At 63.2% G+C, this 21920-nt stretch overlaps 2 protein-coding genes across 3 annotated transcripts; one reads left to right on the forward strand and one right to left on the reverse strand.

Moving 5' to 3' along the window:
- Positions 1–1669: 1669 nt before the first annotated feature.
- LOC115640573 (C3a anaphylatoxin chemotactic receptor-like) lies at positions 1670–5851 on the forward strand. Its single transcript, XM_030543433.1, has 2 exons — positions 1670–1941; positions 3663–5851. Exon 2 carries the CDS (start codon positions 3671–3673, stop codon positions 4712–4714), a length of 1044 nt encoding a protein of 347 aa, XP_030399293.1. The 5' UTR covers positions 1670–1941; positions 3663–3670; the 3' UTR covers positions 4715–5851.
- A 9-nt stretch (positions 5852–5860) lies between these two features.
- On the reverse strand, positions 5861–21078 carry PHLDB3 (pleckstrin homology like domain family B member 3). Of its 2 annotated transcripts, XM_030543430.1 has the most exons (17): positions 20962–21078; positions 20705–20791; positions 18673–18916; positions 17123–17254; positions 16561–16698; positions 16053–16181; positions 14329–14484; positions 13634–13744; positions 12397–12483; positions 11204–11299; positions 10879–10978; positions 10587–10689; positions 10281–10371; positions 9599–9658; positions 9294–9516; positions 7778–7863; positions 5861–7186 (listed from the first exon to the last, which is right to left on the reverse strand). In XM_030543430.1, the coding sequence occupies exons 3-17, from the start codon at positions 18904–18906 to the stop codon at positions 7052–7054; spliced, it is 1881 nt and encodes a 626-aa protein (XP_030399290.1). In that variant the 5' UTR covers positions 18907–18916; positions 20705–20791; positions 20962–21078; the 3' UTR covers positions 5861–7051. The 2 variants fall into 2 exon arrangements, with proteins under 2 accessions (XP_030399290.1, XP_030399291.1); XM_030543431.1 differs by lacking the exon at positions 11204–11299.
- Between the last annotated feature and the right edge of the window lie 842 nt (positions 21079–21920).

Below are 21920 nucleotides of genomic sequence, written 5' to 3' on the forward strand. Positions count from 1 at the left end.
GTTCTACACCTGCTTCTAAATTTAACAACCAGTTCTTGGGAATCGGTGGGAACTGGCTGCAGCTCACCACTGACTCCACCTGCTCCTCCCGGACACCGGGGTTCCCCACTGCCAGCCCTTTCCTGACCCCACAGCTCCTGCCCTGACGCCCCACCACCGGCCCCATGCTGGCAGCAACAGGCAGTGCCCCCCCCCGCACACACACACCCCTCCAGTTCTCCTTTTTGGTGCATCCTCACACATCCTGCTCCGGCTGGGGGCCAAATCCAGGGAGCGGTGCCACTCTGGCAGCTGCTGGGTTCCTGGAAAATAAACTCAGAGACAAGCGGACGGGGCCGTCGGGTGCTGCCTTCCCAGATAACGGGGCAGGCGGCCACGCCACCCTGGGCCCCACACAGCCCCTGTCATGGCTGGACTGGGAACACGGGGAGGGGCGGGCTGGAGAGTATGTAATATTCAATCTCTGTGCGTGGGGGCAGGGGTGCACACGCTGTGTGTCAGTTGTGATTGTGTGCGGTAGAAAACTCTAGCTTTGTGTGTGTGCTGACACGTTGCGTTTCAGCTGTGACATTGTGTGTGTGTGTGTTTGTGATGAAGTGGGGGATTTTCTGAGACTCTTGCAGGAGCACTGTGTGCGCCCCAGTTTCCCTGTGTGTGCCTCAGTTTCCCTGTGTGCTGTGTGTGTAAAGGGAGAGGGGGCGTGTTGTTGCAGGGGACTTGCCGAGGAGTTGGGACCCAGACAATGGCCTGGAGATGGGAGACCCAGTGACTGGTAACCAGGATGCCCCCAACCTTGGGAGCCAGCCAGTTCTAGCCAGTGGGGGGACAATGGGCTGAGGAGAGAGGGGCCCGGGGACCTGACCAGAGGGGAAAAGGGATGGAAGAGAGGGGCCCAGGTGACCTGTTTACCTGGGACTGAGGGTGGAGGAGGGGCTGGTGGGGGAGGGGATTTAGGGGGCTCGGCTGGAAAGAGGGGGCTGGGCAGGGGACAAGGTGCAGCCGGACCCATGGGGATAGGCACAGACCCAGCTGGCCGGGGCTGAGACTGGCCAGTCCCAAGGGCCCTGAGACCTGCCTGGGCTGGGTGCAGACAGTCAATAAACCTCCTCTGTGACGCTGGTGGGGAGTCACTGGATAGAGCTTGGGGGGCCTTGCTCCCCCTGGGGGTGGGGGCCCAGAGCGAGGGGCTAGCCCTGCTCCCCTCCAAGGGTGGGCAAACGGAGCTGAGGGTCTCTTTCCCCGGGCATGGCGGGCTGGGCTCCGCTCCAGCCTGGCTCGCAGGTGGCAGGAAGAAGACACCTCTGGTTTCAGATGTGAAAAGGGGAACCGAGGCCCCTGCCCCGGGGAAGTTTTCACCGGGGGATAAAAGAACCCGGCTTCCTGTCCCACCAGCTGGGGAGGAAGCGAGAACCCAGGGCAGAGGTGGGTGAGGGGCAGCTGGGCTCCTTGACGAGACGCCCACCAGGCAAGACCAGCCCAGTGCCCTAAGGCCTTGCCATGCCAAGGGGAGCAGTGCATGCTGGGAACGCTGCCGCCCTTGGCCATGGGGCAGCCGTGCATGCTGGGAGCTGCCTGACACCTCACTTGGCCGCTCTGCAGCAGTGCATTCTGGGAATCCTCCCCCTCCCCAGTTGGTCACACTTGACTCCTAAGCAAGCCCTGCCCTGTGTCTCCACCTGCTCCTCCCGGACACCTGGGTTCTCTGCTGCCGGCCTTGCCCTGACCCCATAGCCCCCAAGCTGGCAGCAACAGGCAGTGTCCCCCCCTCCCCAGCCCAGTTCTCCTTTTTCGCACATCACGCCCCCAGCACGTCCGCTCTGGCTGGGCCCAACCACGGGTGGGGGGTGGGGACGGGTGACCGTCTGGCGGCCGCTGGGTTCCTGGAAAATAAACTCAGAGCCAGCGACAAGCAGACGGGGCCGGCGGGCGCTGCCTCCGCAGGTAACGGGGCAGGCGGCCACGCCAGCCTGGGCCCCACACAGCCCCTGTCATGGCTGGACTGGGAACATGGGCAGGGTCGGGCTGGGGGCTGTAATTTTCAATCTCTGTGCATGGGGGGTGCTCACCTTGTGTGTCAGTTGTGATTTTGTGTGTGTGTGTGTGTGTGTGTTATAACAATCGCTCCGTGTGTGTCTGTGTGAACGTATTGTGTGTCAGCTGTGACTGTCTGTGCATTATAACAATCGCTCCGCGTGTGTTGTGTGCATGCGTTGTGTTGATTGTGACTATGTGTGCATAACACTCTAGCTCTGTGTGTGTCAATTGTTACTGTGTGTTATAACATTCTAGTTCTGTGTGCGCACAATGTTTCAGTTGTGACTGTGTGTTATAACAATCGCTCCATGTGTTGTGTGTGCACGCGTTGTGTGTCAGCTGTGCCTGTGTGTTATAACAATCACTCCATGTGTGTTGTGTGCATGCGTTGTGTTGATTGTGACTGTGTGTGCATAACACTCTAGCTGTGTTTGTGTGCACACGATGTTTGTCAGTTGTGACTTTTTGTGTGTTATAACAATCGCTCTGTTTTTCTGTGTGTGTGTGTACACAGGTGTGTTGGTTGTGACATTGTGTGTCTTATAACAATCGCTGTGTTTTTCTCTGTGTGTGTATGTGTGTCGATTGTGACGTGTGATAACAATTGTGTTTTTGTGTGTGTGCACGTCGGTTGTGATGCTGTGTGTCTGTTATAACAATTGCTGTTTTTCTGTGTGCGCGCACGTGTTGGTTGTGACATTGTGTGTGTGATAATCACTGTTTTTCTCTGTGTGTGTGCACACGTGTGTCGGTTGTGACATTGTGTTATAACAATCACTGTTTTTCTGTGTGTGCACGCACATGTTCTCTGTCAATTGTGACATTGTGTGTGTGATAACAATCAGTGTGTTTTTCTGTGTGTGTGTGTGCACGTGTTGTGTGTCGGTTGTGACATGGCATGTGCATTATAACACCCTAGCTCCGTGCGCGTGTGTGTGTATTTGCCCTGCAGCTGGACAAAGGCTGCCCCATCAGGGTCAGACTGACCCAGGCCAGGCGGCAGGGGGAGCCAGGGGCTGTGTGGGGCTCCCCCTCCCCTCACAGAGCCAGGGAGAGAACCCAGGCATCCTAGAAGCCCTGCACAGGGTTACTTCCCCTTTTCCTGGTTGAGAGGCACCATGCCAGCCGGCGGGGGGTGGAGGGCAGTGATAAAAGCCAGGTGTGGACGTTGCCATGATGCCCTCTGTCCACGCACAGCTCGGGACACTTGGCAAGGAGACAGACGTACCCCCGGGCTGCCAGGGGGGCGATCGTCCCCCCGCACCACTAATAGCTCCATCGCTCTTGGTGCCCTTGGCTGGGAGCCCAGAGGCGGACAATGGGAGGTGGGGAAGACGCGGGTCAGCCTGGCCATGCAAATAACCTGGCCCCACCTCAAGAGAGGGTTGATGTGAACCCTTCCCTGGCTAGGGGCCGCTGGCCCCAGAGCAGGGACTGGCTGGCTCAGTGGGGCAGGGAATGGGACATGGGACCTTTCCCCACTAGGGGGCACTAGCCCCAATCGGGCTCTAGGGTGGGGGACTGGCTGACTCGGGGGGCAGGGAATGGGGCATGGGGCCTCTCCCCTTTCAGGGGCACCGGCCGGGGGAAAGGCCTCCCCCCACTCTCAATCTCTCTCTCTGTCTCAGGTCCTGTCATGGAGGCCAATGTCTCCTCCGGTCTCTGGCTCACCAGCCCTGGTCCTTCTCCTGCCAAGGCCAAGCCTGACCTGAATGCAGTCATGGACCTAGTCCAGGTCGTCTTCTACAGCGTGGTCTGTGTGGGGGGCTCGCTGGGCAACGGGCTGGTGATCTGGCTCACGGCTCGCCGGGCCGGCCGCTCCGTCAACTGCATCTGGTTCCTCAACCTGGCAGTGGCCGACTTCATCTTCTCGGTCAGCCGGGTGGTGCCGCTGGTGAAGAACGCCTTCTACCGCGGGCACTGGCCCTTCGGTGCCTTCCTCTGCCAGGCCACCAGCTTCATCAAGTACCTTAACATGTTTTGCAGTGTCTTCCTCTTGGCGGCCGTCAGCCTGGACCGCCTGGCAGCCGTGGCCTTTCCAGTGTGGTCCAAGAACCGCCGGGGCCCCCGCCTGGCGTGGGCGGCCGCTGCCGGGGCATGGGGGGCGGCCGCCGCGGCCAGCCTGCCCTTCTACCTGTACCGCAGCCTGGTGCCGGAGGGGAGAACCAACAGCCTCAAGTGCTCCTTGACGCTGGGAGAAGGGCCCAAGCTGACGCTCTATCTGCTCCGGCTGCTCTGCGGCTTCCTGGCCCCCTTCGCCATCATCCTGGCCTGCTATGGGGCCTTAGCGGCCGTGCTGAGGCGGCGCCCGGCCACCGTCCGCTCCAGGAAGCCCTTCAAGGTCATGGCGGCCATTGTGGTGACCTTCTTCCTCTGCTGGGCCCCCTACCACCTCTTCCTCCTCCTCAAGCTGGCAGGCGTCAAGGGCCAGGCCATGGCCGTGGGGCTGCCGCTCGCGTCCTCCCTGGCCTATCTCAACAGCTGCGCCAACCCCGTCCTTTACTTCTTCATGGGGCTGGAGTTCCGCCGGGCGCTGGGACGGACCAGCTTGGCCGGGGCCTTCCGCCGGGCCCTGCTGGAGGACACTGCCTACTCAGCCAGGTCCCACGGCCGCAGGAAGGAGGCAGCTTCCTCCATTGACGGGCTGGCCCAGAGCTCGGTGTCCCCCAACCTGGCTTGAGAGACCCCGAGGAAGCGGGGCCTGTGAGGCCGAGGGAGGCAGGGACTGCGAGAGGTGGGTGCCCTGGCACGGACGGCAGTGGCGAAGAGAGCAGTACAGAGACAGATGCCAAAGGAACCCTCAGCCATCCCACTGCAAACACCAATGTGCTTCTTCCTGACCTGAGACCTGCAGACGTCCCCAGAGCGGGGACAGCGGCAAAGAGACACACACACACACACACACACACACACACACACACACCCCGCGTCCCCCAACTCCAGCCTCTCTCCATCCCATTACCCTCACCAACATGAGTGCAGCTGTCCTAGAACCAGACTCCTCCATCCACCCCCAAAGCACTCAGGGGAAGAGCTCCACAAACACAGCCTCTGCCCACCCCCAACACACACAGCCCCCCGCATGCACACACAGCCCCTCCCACGCCCAGCCACGAGGTATCCCACCAGCCCCGCCAATGTGCTAGAGAGACTTGTCTGTGGGTCTGCAGAACAGACAGCAGCTTGGGTAGCAGCGAAGAGTCCCACCCTACCTTCCCACCCCCCAAATGCTCCCCCCACACACACACAGATCCACCCCGTGAACACCCATCCATCCCACCTGCCCCACCAATGTGCTTCTGATTCCCTTAGGGAATCCAGCCAGGGGGCCGGGTTGTTCCAAGGCAGTTTGGTCTGAGTCCTCACAAACTCATACCATGGATCGTCCCATTAAAACAACGGCTTCTCCTTGAACGTCTCTGGCCTGTTCGCTGCACGTGAACCCAGCCCCGATGCGGGGGAGGGAGCCTGGCACCCCCCAGCGCAGGCCTGGCTCAGCCAGAGGCAAAGGGCTCCTTGTGACTCAGTGCTATCGGCACAGGAGAGGTTGTGGTTAGAGTGGGGGCAGGGAGGCTCAGAGCCAGGACTCCTGGGTTCACTCCCCTAGTCTGGGAGGGGAGTGGTGTCTAGTGGTTAGAGCAGGGGGGGCTGGGAGCCAGAAGTCCTGAGCTTGCTCCCCAGGTCTGGGAGGCCCCACCAACCCTTGTGTGCCTGAGACACCACAGTCTGTGGGTCACAGCTGCCAGCCACACACCTCCCAGTCTATCACCTGCTGCTTTGTGATACACCTGGGACAGCAGCAGAGCTGCAGGGGGGAGCCCAAGGGGCTGCGGGTCTGGAGCGAGGGGCACTGGCAGAGCTTGGGGAGGGGGAGCCCAGGGGGCTGTGGGTCTGGAGCGAGGGGCTCTGGTTGCAATAAAACCAGAGACACATAGCCCGTGGGTCGGACGAATTTCTGTAATAAATAGTTGGCGTCAGCAGGGGGCAGCGATCCTGGGGCCCACAACAGACATGGGGGGGGTAACAGATGAGATCCAGGGGGGAGGGGGCTCCCCCTACTGCCACCCTTGGCCTTGGCCACATGGCACAAAGCACACTGGGACAGGCCATACAGGCAACAGATTCTTTGCTGCCCTATCAAAGAGACTCCACACTCCCCATTGGTCGAGACTTGGCCACGGCGTCCTCCAGCCACGGCCACCATTGGCCAGTTCAATCCTGGTCTCCTCCGATTGGTGCATCCTTGAAGCCTGCTCCCATTGGTCAAGATTTCAGACAGCCAATGGGAAGTCCAAGCCGCCATTGACCAGTTCGATCCTGGTCTCCTCTGATTGGTGCATCCCTGAAGCCTGCTCCCATTGGTCAAGATTTCAGACAGCCAATGGGAAGTCCAAGCCACCATTGGTCAGTTCAGTCCATATCTCCTCCCGCTGGTGCAAATTCCAGCCGAGTCTTTTGGGTAATTGGCTAGGTTTCAAAGCCAGGCTGCATGCAATTGGTGGGAATCCCAACCAGGTGTTCCCCACCCCACCCACATTGGTTAGCATTAAGGCAGGTCTCCTCCTATTGCTGCAATTCTGAACAAGTCTTTTCCTGTTGGCCAGGCCTCAACCCTTCTCTGCACCAATTGGTGCAGGTCCCAGGTGAACACGCATCCAATTGCCCGGCCTTCAAACTAGGCCTCCTCTGATTGGCCAGAATTCGCAGCGAGCCTCCTCCCATTGGTCAGGATTCAAAGCCACTTGCCTCCCATTGGTCCCACTTCCAGGAGCGTCTGTGTTTTAGAACAGCCGTGCTCTGATTGGAGGCAAACGCCTGCGCCTCGTTGCTCCCCGCCATGGCCGAGGTCAAAAGGGGCGGGGCCAGCACGGCTTCACACCATCAAAAACCAAGTGCACCCCCCATTGGCTGCCCTGCCCTCAAGCCCCGCCCAGGGGCGGAGCCAATGGCCCAGCTGGCCACGCCCACCAGGTGGGCAATGTCTTTGGTGGTCCCTGGGGGGCTCCGGGGGCCCGGCTCAGTAGCGGGTGTTCTCCTCGGCAGCCGTGACGATGGCGTCCATCCAGATGCGCATGGCCTCAGCGCTGGGCGCCACCAGGCAGAAGAGCCGGTCGTAAGTCTTGACACAGAAGGTCAGTTTGGGGTTGGGGCTCTGCGGGGGAAGGAAAGGGTCAGCCGGGGGGGGGTGGCTGGGACCCCCTGGGTCCCAGCGCCGGGGGGTCTGGAAGGTTGGGGTAGAAATTGTGGGTCCCCATGCTGGGAGACTGGGGGGGGGATACTGTGGGTCCCAGCACTGGGGGTATCCAATGGGTCCCTGTGCTGGGCGGTGGGAGGACGCCGTGGGTCCTGGAGCTGGGGGTGGGTTCTGGTTGGGGACACTGTGGGGCGGGATGATGCCATGGGTCCTGGCACTGTGGGGGGAGGGGTTCTGCAGGGGACAGCGTGGGTCCTGGCACTGTGGCGGGGGGTGCTGTGGGGTTTGGAGGGGGCACTTGGGGATGGGATGACACCATGAGTGCTGGCATGGTGGGGGGGCACTGCGGGGGAGACACCGTGGGTCCTGGCACTGTCGGGGGAGGAGTGTTGCGGGGGACACTGTGGGTCCTGGCACTGTGGCGGGGGGTGCTGCGGGGTTTGGAGGGGGCACTGGGGGATGGGATGACACCATGGGTGCTGGCGTGGGGGGGGGCACGCTGTGGGGCGACACACCGTGGGTCCCGGCATGGGGGGAGCGGTGGCGTACCTTGAAGGCGCTGCGCAGGTGATCATAATAAACCTCCTCGATGGCCTGGAAGTAGATGACGCCCTTGAGCTTCGCCTCCTCTTTGTCTGCAACGGGAAGGAGCAGCGATTAGGAGGGGGGGTCAGGGGGGCTGGGAGGGGGCAGGGATACAAGGGGATGCCGGGGGCACTGACTCCCCAGTGGCGGGTAGCAGAGAAGGGGGCGCCCAGGGGGATCACTCACGGAGTAGGCAAGCAGCCATCACTGGGGGTGGGTGACCAGAGGAGGGGACTGCTGAGGGAGGAGGGTACCTGGGGGTGCTGTGGGGCAGGGGGTGCCTGGGGGTATCCAGGGGGAATCAGGAGGCACTGGGTCTCACTCGCAGAGTAGGCCAGCAGGCGTCACTGGGGTGAGTGCTGGGGGGCGGGTGACCGGAGGGAGGTACCCGGGCCTGGGGCTCCCAGGGGCCCCATGGGGTGGTGGGTGTCTGGGGGGTACTCTCGCTCACCCACGTAGTAGGCCAGCAGGCGTCACTGGGGTGGGTTCGGGGGGGCGGGTGACCAGAGGACGGGGACGCTGGGGGAGGAAGGTGCCCGGGGCAGAGGGTATCCAGGGGCCCCATAGCGGGGTGTCTGGGGGGTACTCTCGCTCACCCACGTAGTAGGCCAGCAGGCGTCACTGGGGTGGGTTCAGGGGGGGCGGGTGACCAGAGGACGGGGACGCTGGGGGAGGAAGGTGCCCGGGGCAGGGGGTACCCAGGGGCCCCATAGCGGGGTGTCTAGGGGGAACTCTCGCTCACCCACGTAGCAGGCATCACTCAGGTAGATGCCAGGGGGGCGGGTAACCAGAGGATGGGGACACTGGGGGAGGGAGGTGCCCGGGGCCTAGGGCAGGTTGTACCCGGGGGCCCCATGGGGGGGGTGTCTGGGGGGTACTCTCGCTCACCCACGTAGTAGGCCAGCAGGCGTCACTGGGGTGGGTTCTGGGGGGGCGGGTGACCAGAGGACGGGGACGCTGGGGGAGGAAGGTGCCCGGGGCAGGGGGTACCCAGGGGCCCCATAGCGGGGTGTCTGGGGGGAACTCTCGCTCACTCACGTAGCAGGCCAGCAGGTATCACTCAGGTGGATGCCAGGGGGGCGGGTAACCAGAGGATGGGGACACTGGGGGAGGGAGGTGCCCAGGGCCTAGGGCAGGTTGTACCCGGGGGCCCCATGGGGGGAGGTGTCTGGGGGGGACTGTCGCTCACCCACGTAGCAGGCGTCACTCAGGTGGATGCCGGGGGGGCGGGTGACCAGAGGATGGGGACGCTGGGGGAGGGAGCTGCCCGGGGCAGGAGGTACCTGGGGGCCCCATGGGGCAGTGTCTGGGGGGGACTCTCGCTCACCCATGTAGCAGGCCAGCAGGCGTCACTCAGGTGGATGCCGGGGGGGCGGGTGACCAGAGGATGGGGACGCTGGGGGAGGGAGCTACCCGGGGCCTGGGGCAGGGGGTACCTGGGGGCCCCATGGGGCAGTGTCTGGGGGGGACTCTCGCTCACCCACGTAGTAGGCCAGCAGACGCCGCTGGCGGTCGAAGCAGAACCAACGTTTCTTCCAGGTTTTGATGCGCCCGCCCATCTTCACCAGGAAGCCGCGGCAGGCCCTGCCCGTCACCCGCACCTCGGGGCAGGTCTCCAGGCTGTGCCCCGAAGCCTCCAGGTGGGCACGCAGGTCCAGGGGGGCGGTGGCAGGGGGCTCCCGCGCCGGCCCCAGGCTCCGGTCCTGCATGGGCAAGACGGGGGGTAAATTGGGGGGGGGGGGGACACCGGGAATCCCGGCCCCAATTCAGCATGCGGGGTCTCACCTGGGCAGGGGGTAGCAGCTCTGTGTGTTGTGTCTCCCCCTGGGCCACTCGTTTCACCTCCTGCGGGAATAGATGTGGGGGTCAGGGCCGAGCGGCCACCACAGGGGGGACCTGGCCCCTCCACCCCCAAAAAACCCCAATCTAGTGACTCCCAGCCCCCACCCCTGGCTTCCAGGGGAGCCCCAGAGACAGCTTCCCTCCCTCACCATCCTGCTCCACCCCTACCCCCCCATCATCCTGGCCTCGCCCCCACCTCCACCTCAACCCCCCCTTCATAGCAAGCCCCTTCCCCCACCTCTATCCTGCCCCCCCCGGGTCCTCTCTCTGGCCCCACCCCCAGCCAGTCTGTGTCCCCCACTTTGGTGTCTGGTGCAGGGGGGCAGGGAGAGGAAGGCAGCAGCTGATGCAGCGAAACCCTAACTTCCCTATTCCCAGCCTGGAGACCATGGGACAGACACCTGGGGGGACGTGGGGTCCTGTGGTTAGAGCCGGGGAGGGCTGGGAGCCAGGACTCCTGGGTTCTCTCCCTGGCTCAGAGACGGGGCTGGGAGCCAGGACTCCTGGGTTCGCTCCCTGGCTCAGAGACGGGGCTGGGAGCCAGGACTCCTGGGTTCGCTCCCTGGCTCTGGTGAGTCAGAGCTGGGGGTCGGCGGGAGGTGGGCCAGGACTCCTGGGTTCTTACCCGCGCCTGCAGCAGCCGCTCTCTCTCTGCCATGGCCTCCCGCACCATCCGCTCCATTTCGGCCAGTTTGGTGACACAGGAGCTCACGCTGCTGTGGAGGGAGCGGGACATTGAGTCGCTGGGGCGTGAGGAGCCTGGAGTGACCCAGTTTGGAGGGGCCTGTGTCTGGGAGACCCAAGGACAGGGCAGTGTAAAGTGGGGGGTGCCTGAGAGGGGGAGAAGAGGGCGGGATGGGGGCTATCGGGGGCATGAAGGGGACGATGGGGGGCGAAGGAGGAGGGAGGGGGACCATTGGGGAAATCTCACCTGTATGGGCCCCCCAGCGGGTGCAAGGGGGCGTTGAGATGTCTGAGTGGCACGCAGCGCCGGTCGCCCCCGGCCGAAAGCTGCAACGCCAGGACATCTGAGTCTAGCCCCGAGAGAGACAGAGATGGGGGGGGGGATCAGCACCTCGTAGGCACAGAGAACCACCCCCGCAACCCTCCCCACACTGGTCCCACCTGGCCCCACACCGTGCCCTGGGAGATCTCCTAGGAGCCCCCCTAAATATACCCCCCCCACACACACACAGAGATCCTTCCTGTCCCCTCCCTCCTACCGTTGGCTTCGAGCGAGAGGGGGCGCTGAGTGGGGCGGGGGGGCGGCCGGTCCCCCCGTCTTCGGGGCAGGCTCCTCGATCTCTGCAGTCCGAAGGAACTCTGGAGACAGAAAGCAAGGGGGTCGACGAGCGGGGTTCACCCCACCCCCACCCCAGGTACCCTGACACTGCTCACCCCCTGGGCTCTGCCCCCCACCCCGAGCCCTGGGCTCTGCCCCCTTCTAGCCGTCGAGGTGGGGGACAGGAAGGGGCACAGACACAGGCGAGCACAGACAGCCAGAGCAGAGACGGCGGGGGACAGGCACAGACAGATGGACACACACACCTGGACAGAGCTGCGGACGGAGAACACGCAGGCCGGGTCGCGCTGGTCGCAGCCCAGCACCACGACCTTCCGATCCGTCTTTTGGGTGAACATGAGCTGCAGAGATACGGAGACATCGACGTACGGACAGACACACAGACATGGCAGGGGTGGGGCTCCCAGCCCTCCCTGCTCTAACCACTAGCCCCCACTCCCCTCCCAGAACCAGCAAAAGAGTCCAGGTGTCCTGGCTCCCAGCTCCCATGCTTTGACCACTAGGCTCCATTCCCCCCTCCCCAGATCCAAGGAGAGAACCCAGGAGTCCTGGCTCCCAGGTCTCCTTGGAGCCACCTGTCTGCAATGCCTGGAACTCACCAGCAGGTGGCAACATGACCCCACCTGCCCAGGTGTGAGGAAGTGGGAATGTTCTGCCTGTCTTCTCTGAAGACTCTGTGTGCCTCAGTTTCCCCTGTGTGTTACTCAAGTATCTGGTGGTGGGAGGAGAGTGTGTGAACGAGGGCAGGTGTGATGATGCCTGGCTGCCTGGGACAGAGAACTGGCTGGACACTGTACCTTGGCGCCTGATGGCCAGGCCCCCCCACCAGAATCAGCTGGTAGTGTCGGTGCTGGCCCGAGTCAGAGACAGAGGAACAAGGAGGGGAACAGGCAGGTCTGGGGCCAGGCAACTGGAACCGGGTCAGGGTCCTGCCTGGGACTCACAGGGGGGAGTCCCAGGCTCCGGGCCCCCACCATGGACTCTGCTGCAGGTCCCTTCTCCCTGCGCTCCCAAGCTCTGTGCTACACCGGGCTCCCGTCTGTGTCACGCTGCCTGGGAGTCGCTGCTGGCCTGGGTCTCCGGGACACCAGGGAAACCTGTGTCTTAACCAGGGGCTCCCGGCCCACAGCTGGAGGGTCCCAGGCATCCAGGGCGGTGGGGAAGGCAAGGGGGTGGTCACAGCCTTGGGACACAGCAGAGAAGCTTTGATCTGAACTGGAGCAGGCAGGGCCGGGGGTAGGAGGACTCCAGCGCCGGTGGGGGAGGGAGAGGTGGGTGACACGGTGGGGAGGCTGGGGGGGACCCCAGTGAGTGGGGAAGGGTGAAATGGGGGCACAGGATGTGTGGGACCCTGGCAGGTGGGAGACAGGTAGGTGGGGGCACAGGATGGGTGTGCCGGGGGGACTCCTGCAGGTGAGGGGGCACAGGTGAGGGTTACCTTGGTGAGCTCCTGGTTACTGACGGGCGAGTCATCTCCGCTCTGGTCCTCACAGGCTTTGCCCAGCTCCTCCAGCCGACGTCTCTCCTGGGGACACAGGCCGGGGCAGGGGTCACCTCGTGGGGTCCTGCCCCGCCCCCCACTCAGATCCACGAGGTCCTGCACTGTCCCCCTTTCTCACCCACTGGGTCCTGCCCCGCCCCGCCCTTTGCCCCACTGGGTCCTGTCCCGCCCCCTGCTCTCACCGACTGGGTCTTGCCTCGCCCCCCCACTCTGCCCACTGGGTCCTGTCCCGCCCCCTGCTCTCACCGACTGGGTCCTGCCTCACCCCCCACTCTGCCCACTGGGTCCTGTCCCGCCCCCTGCTCCACCTCATAGGGTCCTGTCCTGCCCCCTACTTAGACCCATGGGCCCAGCCGGCCCGGTGACCTCCTCTCCCCACTCTGGGAGGGCAGTGGGGACCCATGGTAAGAGTAAGAGGCTGGGAGCCAGGACTCCTGGGTTCTCTCCCAGGTTTGGGAGAATGGGGTTAGATGGAGGCTGGGAGCCAGGACTCCTGGGTTCTCTCCCAGGTTTGGGAGAATGGGGTTAGATGGAGGCTGGGAGCCAGGACTCCTGGGTTCTCTCCCAGGTTTGGGAGAATGGGGTTAGATGGAGGCTGGGAGCCAGGACTCCTGGGTTCTCTCCCAGGTTGGGGAGAATGGGGTTAGATGGGGGCTGGGAGCCAGGACTCCTGGGTTCTCTCCCAGGTTGGGGAGAATGGGGTTAGATGGAGGTTGGGAGCCAGGACTCCTGGGTTCTCTCCCAGGTTTGGGAGAATGGGGTTAGATGGAGCCTGGGAGCCAGGACTCCTGGATTCTCTCCCAGGTTTGGGAGAATGGGGTTAGATGGGGGCTGGGAGCCAGGACTCCTGGGTTCTCTCCCAGGTTTGGGAGAATGGTGTTAGATGGAGGCTGGGAGCCAGGACTCCTGGATTCTCTCCCAGGTTTGGGAGAATGGGGTTAGATGGGGGCTGGGAGCCAGGACTCCTGGGTTCTCTCCCAGGTTTGGGAGAATGGGGTTAGATGGGGGCTGGGAGCCAGGACTCCTGGGTTCTCTCCCAGGTTGGGGAGAATGGGGTTAGATGGGGGCTGGGAGCCAGGACTCCTGGGTTCTCTCCCAGGTTGGGGAGAATGGGGTTAGATGGGGGCTGGGAACCAGGACTCCTGGGTTCTCTCCGGGGGGGCAGGTTCCTCACCAAGTTGAGGCTCTGGACGGCCTCTCCCTTCTCCTGCACCAGCCTGCGGCACTCGCCCGCCATGTGCTCCTGCGCCGAGCACACCTGGGCCTCCAGCCTGCGCACCTTCCTCTGGGGGGGAACGGGGGAGGGTGAGAGTCCTGCAGGGGAGGGGACATCCCCTCACCCCAAGAACCCAGGTGTCCCTAACCAGGGGGAACCCCACCCCTGGGGGGCCCCGTATTGAACTGTGGGGACAGCCCCCCACCCAGGAGGTGGGTAAGACCTGGCACCCAATCCCCCCGCCCCACAGGTGCCATCCAGGAGAAGGGTAAGACCCGGTGCTGGATCATCCTGCCCCCCTGGAATGGGCTGTGGGTGTAGCCAAGACCTGGAGCAGGATCCCCCGTCCCTCTGGAACGGACTCGCTGCTCAGGACCCGGATCCTGGCACCCCCTGGAATGGATTCCGGGTGTCACTGTCCTGGAGGAAGGTAAGACCTGGATCCCTGTCTCTGGGTCCCCTCCCCCTCTGGATCGCACTCGGTTGCCGGAAGACCTGGAACAGGACTCTCCGGTCACAACCTGGAGCCAGATCCCAATGCCCCTGGAATGGAGTCGCAGGTTTGACATGGAACTAGGTCCCGTACCCATGGAATGGAGTCACAGGAGGAGGGTAAGACCTGGAGCGGATCCCTGAGGATGGGCCCCACTCACCTTTCTCTTCTTGAGGCTCTCCTGGACCTGGGCTATCTGGTGGGCCAAGGCCTGGCAGGCCGCCTCCTTCTCCTCCTCCAAGCGGCTCTCACGCTCCAGCTGCTGGAACTCCAGGTCCTCGTAGCTCCTCAGCGCCCCCTCCAGCATCTCCGACGTCTGCAGGGAGGGAGACGTCGTCAGGACTCCTGGGTTCTATCCTAGCTCTGGAAGGGGAGGGGGGTCTAGTGGGTTATGGGGGAGGAGGGGGGAGGCTGGTACATCTGGGCTATATATAAGAACGGCCATACTGGGCCAGCCCAATGGTCCTTCTAGCCCAGTGCCCTGTCTCCCAACAGGGGCCGATGCCCGGTGCTCCAGAGGGCAGTTATCGAGTGATCCATCCCGTCATCCACTCCCAGATCCTGACAGTCGGAGGTTTAGGGACATCCAGAGCAGGGGGTCATGGCCCTGACCAATAGCCACTGATGGACCTATCACCAGGTACTTATTTCATTCTTTTTTTAACCCAGTTATAGTTTTGGGTTTCACGACATCCCCTGGCAAGGAGTTCCACAGGGTAGACTGTGTGTTGTGTGAAGAAACATTTCCTTTTGTTTGTTTTAAACCTGCTGCCTGTTAATTTCATTGGGTGATGCCTGGTTCTTGTGTTACGAGAAGGAGCAAATAACACTTCCTTATTCACTATCTCCACACCCGTCATGATTTTCTAGCCCTCTATCATATCCCCCCTTAGTCGTCTCTTTTCTAAGCTGAACTGTCCGTTTTATTACTCTCTCCTCATATCGCAGCTGTTCCATCCCCCAAATCATTTTTGTTGCTCTTCTCTGCACATTTTCCAATTCTAACAGACCTTTTTTGAGCTGGGGCGAGCACACCTGCAGGCAGTGGTCAAGGTGTGGGTGTGCCATGGTTTGATACAGAGGCAAGATACTATTTTCTGTCACATTATCTCTCCCTTTCCTAATGATTCCCAACATCCTGGTCACTTTTTTGACTGCGCTGCCCATGGAGTGGACGTTTTCAGAGAACCATCCACAGTGACTCCCAGATCTTTCTGGAGGGGTAACAGCTAATTCAGACCCCATCATTTTATATGTAGAGTCGGGATTGTGGTTTCCAATGTGCATTACTTTGCATTTATCAACACTGAATTTCATCTGCCATTTTGTCGCCCAGTCACCTAGTTTTGTGAGATCCCTTGGTAGCTCTTCGCAGTCTGCTGGGACTTCACTCTCGAGTCATTTTGTATCATCTGCACATTTTGCCACCTCCCTGTTTACCCCTTTTTCCAGATTTTTTATGACTATGCTGAACAGCACTGGGCCCAGTACAGACCTTGGGGGGACACCACTATTTACCCCTCTCCCCTGTGAAAACTGGCCATTAATTCCTCCCCTTTGTTTCCTATCTTTTACCTTCCCTCTTATCCCACACAGCTCCCTTTGCTTAAGGGCCTTTGGGGGGGGGGACGACCCTGTCAAAGGCTTTCTGGAAATCTAAGTGCACCATATTCACTGGATCCCCCTTGGGCAGGTTTGCTGACCCCTCCAAGAACCCGGCCCACCCCTGTGTGTGTCCAGAGCCACAGACCTTATTCCCCTCTACGTGTCCTCTGGGCCATACCAGTGTACATGGGCCACCCCGGGGTCTCCTCCTCTGGGCCGTATCAGCCAGCCCAGCGCTACACAGGGCGCAGGACCTGCTGGGCTGTCCCCGGCCCCTACCTGCTGCAGCTGGCTCTGCATCCGCTCCCGCATGCTCTCGGGCTGGGTCTCCAGGTGGGTCTGGGACTCGGCATGTTGCCTCTGGAGCTCCTCCACCTTGCGCCGCTCCTTTCCCAGCCGAGCCTTCTCCTGCCGGAGAGGGGCAGGGTCAGGAGCCAGGACACCTGGGTTCCACGGACAGACTCCCCTGGCCAGACACCATCCCCGACAGGCTGGGGAATGGGGCCAGCCTGGGGGGAGAGGAAGCAAAGAATGCTGGGGACAGGGCCAACCCACAGCAAAGGGTGCTGGGAGAGGTGGGCACGTCTGGATGGGAGCAAAGGACTCTGGGATCCAGTGGGCAACAGGGAGAGTAGCAAAGGGTTCTGGGGGAAATGGGCCAAGGAGGGAGAGAACACAAAGGATTCTGGGGAAAAGCGGGCAATGAGGAGGGAGCACAAAGGATTCTGGGGAAAGAGGAGCCCCGCAAAGGCCGCTGGGAGACATTGAGGCTGGGCAGGGGCCTGACCTTCTCTTTCTCGGTGTGGCACCGGTGCACCATCTCCGCGAACCTCCTCTGCAGCTGCAGGACCAGCTGTTCCTCACGTTGAACCTCCCGCCACTCGGCCGCCAGCTCCCCCTCCAGCAGCGCCCCCTCCAGCTTCATCTGCCAGGAGCAGGGGGGGTTAGACCCGGCACCACAGGGATCGGGGCCCACGGCACAGAGCCGACAACGGGCAGCTCCTGCCCACGATAGCCCACCAGACCCCACTCCTCTCCCACGGCCAGGAATGGAACCCAGGCGTCCTGGCTTCCAGCCCCTCCCGCTCTGACCCACAAGACCCCACTCCCCTCCTAAAGCTGGAGAGAACCCAGGCGTCCTGTCTGTGCAGCTCAGTGTTTTCCCTCTCCCCAAACCCAGCTGCTTCTGCTGTGATTGTAGCTGGGACCCACCCAGCCCCTCCCCACCTGGCTGGGCGCGGTGCCCCGGTGAGACAGGTTTGCCAGGTGCTGGCAGCTGGGAGCGGCCCCCACCCCCACCCCCCAGACATCCCCGTGACTCAGGGAGGGGAGCCTGGGGACGGATGCACCTCAATGTTCATCTCCTTCTGCTGGTGCTGCAGCTCCTTGATGTGACTCTCCAACTCCGCTACCCGGCCCAGCGCCTCGTCCTGCTCCCCCCGCAGCCGGGACCCCTCTGCGCCTGCCTGGGGGCTCTCGTCCTGGGCAGGGGAGAGCGGGAGTGAACCAGCCCTGTCGACAAGGGGACCCCTTTCTCCGCCCTGAGCCAGCTAGTCCCCTGCCCTGGGGCCGGATGGGAACCGGCGCCCTCTCCAGGGGATAGACCCCATGGGCCATTCCCTGCCCCGCTGAGCCAGCCAGTCACCTGCCCTGGGGCCGGATGGGAACCGGCGCCCTCTCCAGGGGATAGACCCCATGGGCCATTCCCTGCCCCGCTGAGCCAGCCAGGCCCCTGCCCTGGGGCCGGATGGGAACCGGCGCCCCCTCCAGGGGATAGACCCCTGCCCCATTCCCTGCCCCCCTGAGCCAGGCAGTCCCTTGCCCTGGGGCCGGATGGGAACCGGCGCCCCCACCAGGGGATAGACCCCTGCCCATTCCCTGCCCCCCTGAGCCAGCCAGTCCCCTGCCCTGGGGCCGGATGGGAACCGGCGCCCACTCCAGGGGATAGACCCCATGGGCCATTCCCTGCCCCCCTGAGCCAGCCAGTCCCCTGCCCTGGGGCCGGATGGGAACCGGCGCCTCCTCCAGGGGACAGACCCCATGGCCCATTCCCTGCCCCCCTGAGCCAGCCAGTCCCCCACCCTGGGGCCGGATGGGAACCGGCGCCTCCTCCAGGGGACAGACCCCATGGGCCATTCCCTGCCCCCCTGAGCCAGCCAGTCCCCTGCCCTGGGGCCGGATGGGAACCGGCACCCCCTCCAGGGGATAGACCCCATGGCCCATTCCCTGCCCCCCTGAGCTAGCCAGTCCCCTGCCCTGGGGCCGGATGGGAACCGGCACCCCCTCCAGGGGAAAGACCCCATGGCCCATTCCCTGCCCCCCTGAGCCAGCCAGTCCCTTGCCCTGGGGCCGGATGGGAACCGGCGCCCCCTCCAGGGGATAGACCCCTGCCCCATTCCCTGCCCCCCTGAGCCAGGCAGTCCCCTGCCCTGGGGCCGGATGGGAGCCAGCGCCCACTCGAGGGGACAGACCCCATGGGCCATTCCCTGCACCCCTGAGCCAGCCAGTCCCCTGCCCTGGGGCCGGATGGGAACCGGTGCCCCCTTGAGGGGACAGACCCCATGGGCCATTCCCTGCCCCCCTGAGCCAGCCAGTCCCCTGCCCTGGGGCCGGATGGGAACCGGCGCCCCCTCCAGGGGACAGACCCCATGGGCCATTCCCTGCCCCCCTGAGCCAGCCAGTCCCCCACCCTGGGGCCGGATGGGAACCGGCGCCCCCTCCAGGGGACAGACCCCATGGGCCATTCCCTGCCCCCCTGAGCCAGCCAGTCCCCTGCCCTGGGGCTGGATGGGAACCGGCGCCCCCTCCAGGGGACAGACCCCATGGGCCATTCCCTGCTCCCCTGAGCCAGCGGGTTTCCGCCCTGGGGCCTCGCGGGGACAGGCCCCACGCCACTCACCCCGTTCTGGGCACTCTCCGTGCTGCTGGCCTCGTCCTCCTCAGGGCTGTCGCTCGTGGCACCCCTGGAGCTGGAGGAGAGACAGTCGGCCTTGCCCACCAGCTGGGCCTGGGCCACCCCGGGGCCCTGGGCTGGAAACGGCCCCCTCCACCTGTCCTGCCCTGCGGGGGCCAAGACAGGGCATCGCGAGGTCTGGCTCAGCCCCACCAGGGGCTCATTCTCCTGGAGAACCATGGCCAGAGACCTGCAATCACAAGGGAGAGGAGGCGCTAGGGGGCTCTGGGCTGCAGGGGCCGGGTGGGGGGGCTTTGCACTGGCCCCGGTGCCTCAGCTCAAGTCACTCCTTTCTGGTTCCCTAAATCTCCCCATATAACCAGCCCCCACACCCCACTCCAGAGATGGCCGCATCTCAGCGCCGGGTCAGGGGTCCCTCTATCAATAGCCCCACACCCCAAGCCTGAGGTTGCCACATCTCAGCGCTGGGTGAGGGGTCCCTGTATCAATAGCCCCACACCCCACTCCAGAGGTGGCCACATCTCAGCGCTGGATGAAGGATCCCTGCATAAACAGCCCCCATTATTAGCGTTAAACCCAGGGACTCCCTGCCACTGGATTTCTCAGAGAGTGTCCTTCACAGAGGTCCTTTATCATTTCCCCAAGTCCTGTCCCTGGGGCAGAAACACCCCTGTGACGAAGCTGAACTCAGCCCGAAAGCGAACCTCTGGCACTTGGAACAGCCCTGCTGATAAAAGGCCGAATTGTCCCCATGGGTGGGGGCCACCCTGCACCAGGCAGGTGGCCCCATCCTCAATGCGCCATTCCTGCCCCAGAGGTGGCACCTCCCTGGATCTCTGGGGCGGGGGCCCAGGGAAGAGATGACCAGCCTGGGGGAGTCCCAAGGGTGGGCCAAGCCCGGAAGAGGGAGGGGAATTTTCTACTGGGCAGTTGAGAAGAGGGATTTGTTTGCTCCAACAGGACAAAAGAAAATGATCAATCTCCACCTGCAGCCCCCCACCTGCCAGCTCTCCCCACTTCCTCATGGACCCCCACAGGGCTCTCAGCCCCTTGCCAACCTTGGGATGCAGCCACCTCTGGGGCGGAGTGTGGGGGCTGTTAATAAAGAAGTCACTTACCCAGCAGCTCCAAATTAGCAACCACTACGCTCCAAAATTATTCCCTCTGCTGTCAAACAGGACACCGAAATTCTCCTTCGCTTCCTGTCCCAAAACCCGTTGCAGGGCTATTCACCAGATGCCATGTTTCTCCCCAAAAGTGGCCACATCTCAGGGCTGTGCGAGGGGTCCCTGTATAACCAGCTCCTGTGCCCCACCCCAGAGCTGGCCGCATCTCCATGCTGTGTGCATTGGACAGACTCTTTAGCAGGGAAAAATCACCTTGACCCTGGTTCACCCCAGCCTTGGCACCTTCCGCTTTATCTCTGGCGCCAGATTGTCCCCACCTAAACCAGTGCCAGGGGCTGGCACTGCCAGGCCAGGTGCTGGGAAGAGCAAAGGGAGTCAGAATTTTCCTTGGGCGGAGGCAAACTGCTGATAGTGGGTTGGGACGATCCTGGCCCCACGTGGCCGGGGGGGGGGACAGACCCCGGGGATGTTTGTATTTCAGATTCATGTCGGGGGGTAGGAGGATGCTCCAGCCAGTCTGTCTGAGGATCTCAAAGCACTTCAATATTGATTGATTGATCTGTTCTCACAGTCCCTCGCCCCCAGGGGATCATTTTTTCTGTTTCCTAGAAACAAGTCTTGGCTCCCACCCACTCTGCTCTATCCACTGGACCCCACACCCCTCCCAGAGCCGGGGAGATAACTCAAGAGTCCTGGCTCCCAGCCGCGCCCCCGCTCCACCCTCGCACTCTAACCACTAGACCCCAATCCGCTTCCGGATCCCGGGAGAGAACCCAGGAGTCCTGGCTCCAGGGCCCCCCATTCTTTCAGCCCAGCAATTAATCAAGGGGCTCTCCCTTCACGAACCCCCCCATAATGAGGGCCACAGCCCCGGGCCCGGCACCACTCACCCCTCAATCTGTGCGGGGGGGGAACGATCTCCTCCCTCTGCTCCAAGGACGCAGGAGGACCCAGGTGTCCGGGAGTTGCTGTGGGAACTGGGGAAGAGAAGCAGGGTCAGGCGAGCCATGGGGGGAAGGTCACGAGCCAACCCTCCTCCCAACTTCCCCGCCCGCCTCTTTCTGTTTCTCTTTCTCTCCCCCCGCCCGCCCCCCATGGCCAGGTGACGGCCGCTGCGCTCCGGGACCCCCGCCCCAGCCCCGCTCACCAGCCGCCCCGGGGAACCCTGCCCGCGCGTCCGGCTCTGGTCCCGGCTGGGGGGCAGCGGCTGCTCAAACTCGTTTTCCAGCCGGAGGTTGGAAACACAACACCTGTGACATCAGCGCCCGGGAGGGGAGGGCACGTCAGGGCCAGTCACAGCCCGAGAACCCAGGCGTCCTGGCTCCCAGCCCCCCTGCTCTAAGAACCAACCCCCCACTCCCCTTCCAGAGCCGGGGAGAGAACCCAGGAGTCCTGGCTCCCAGCCCCCACTCCCCTTCCAGAGCCGGGGAGAGAACCCAGGAGTCCTGGCTCCCAGCCCCCCCCTGCTCTAACCACTAGACCCCAGTCCCCTCCCAGAGCCGGGAAAGAACCCAGGAGTCCTGGCTCCCAGCCCCCCTGCTCTAACCACCAGCCCCAACTCCCCTCTCAGAGCCAGGGACAGAACCCAGGAGTCCTGGCTCCCAGCCCCCCTGCTCTAACCCACCAGCCCCCACTCCCCTCCCAGAGCCGGGAAAGAACCCAGGAGTCCTGGCTCCCAGCCCCCCTGCTCTAACCACCAGCCCCAACTCCCCTCTCAGAGCCAGGGACAGAACCCAGGAGTCCTGGCTCCCAGCCCCCCTGCTCTAACCAGCAGCCCCCACTCCCCTCCCAGAGCTGGGAAAGAACCCAGGAGTCCTGCTCCCAGCCCCTCCTGCTCTAACCACCAGCCCCCACTCCCCTCCCAGAGCCGGGGAGAGAACCCAGGAGTCCTGGCTCCCAGCCCCTCCTGCTCTAACCACTAGACCCCACTCCCCTCCCAGAGCCGGGGAGAGAACCCAGGAGTCCGGGCTCCCAGCCCCTCTTCCCAGGCAGGCCGGGTGTGGGTCACAAATCAGGGGAAGTTGAGCAGTTAAACCGAGAGCCTGAGCCCTGCACGAGGTCTGGGCTGGGACTTTCTGCCCTTGTGTAACCGCCCCGGGCCAAGAA

The sequence above is a fragment of the Gopherus evgoodei genome, unplaced genomic scaffold, assembly GCF_007399415.2.
Source record: "Gopherus evgoodei ecotype Sinaloan lineage unplaced genomic scaffold, rGopEvg1_v1.p scaffold_31_arrow_ctg1, whole genome shotgun sequence".
Classification (NCBI taxonomy): Eukaryota; Metazoa; Chordata; order Testudines; family Testudinidae; genus Gopherus; species Gopherus evgoodei.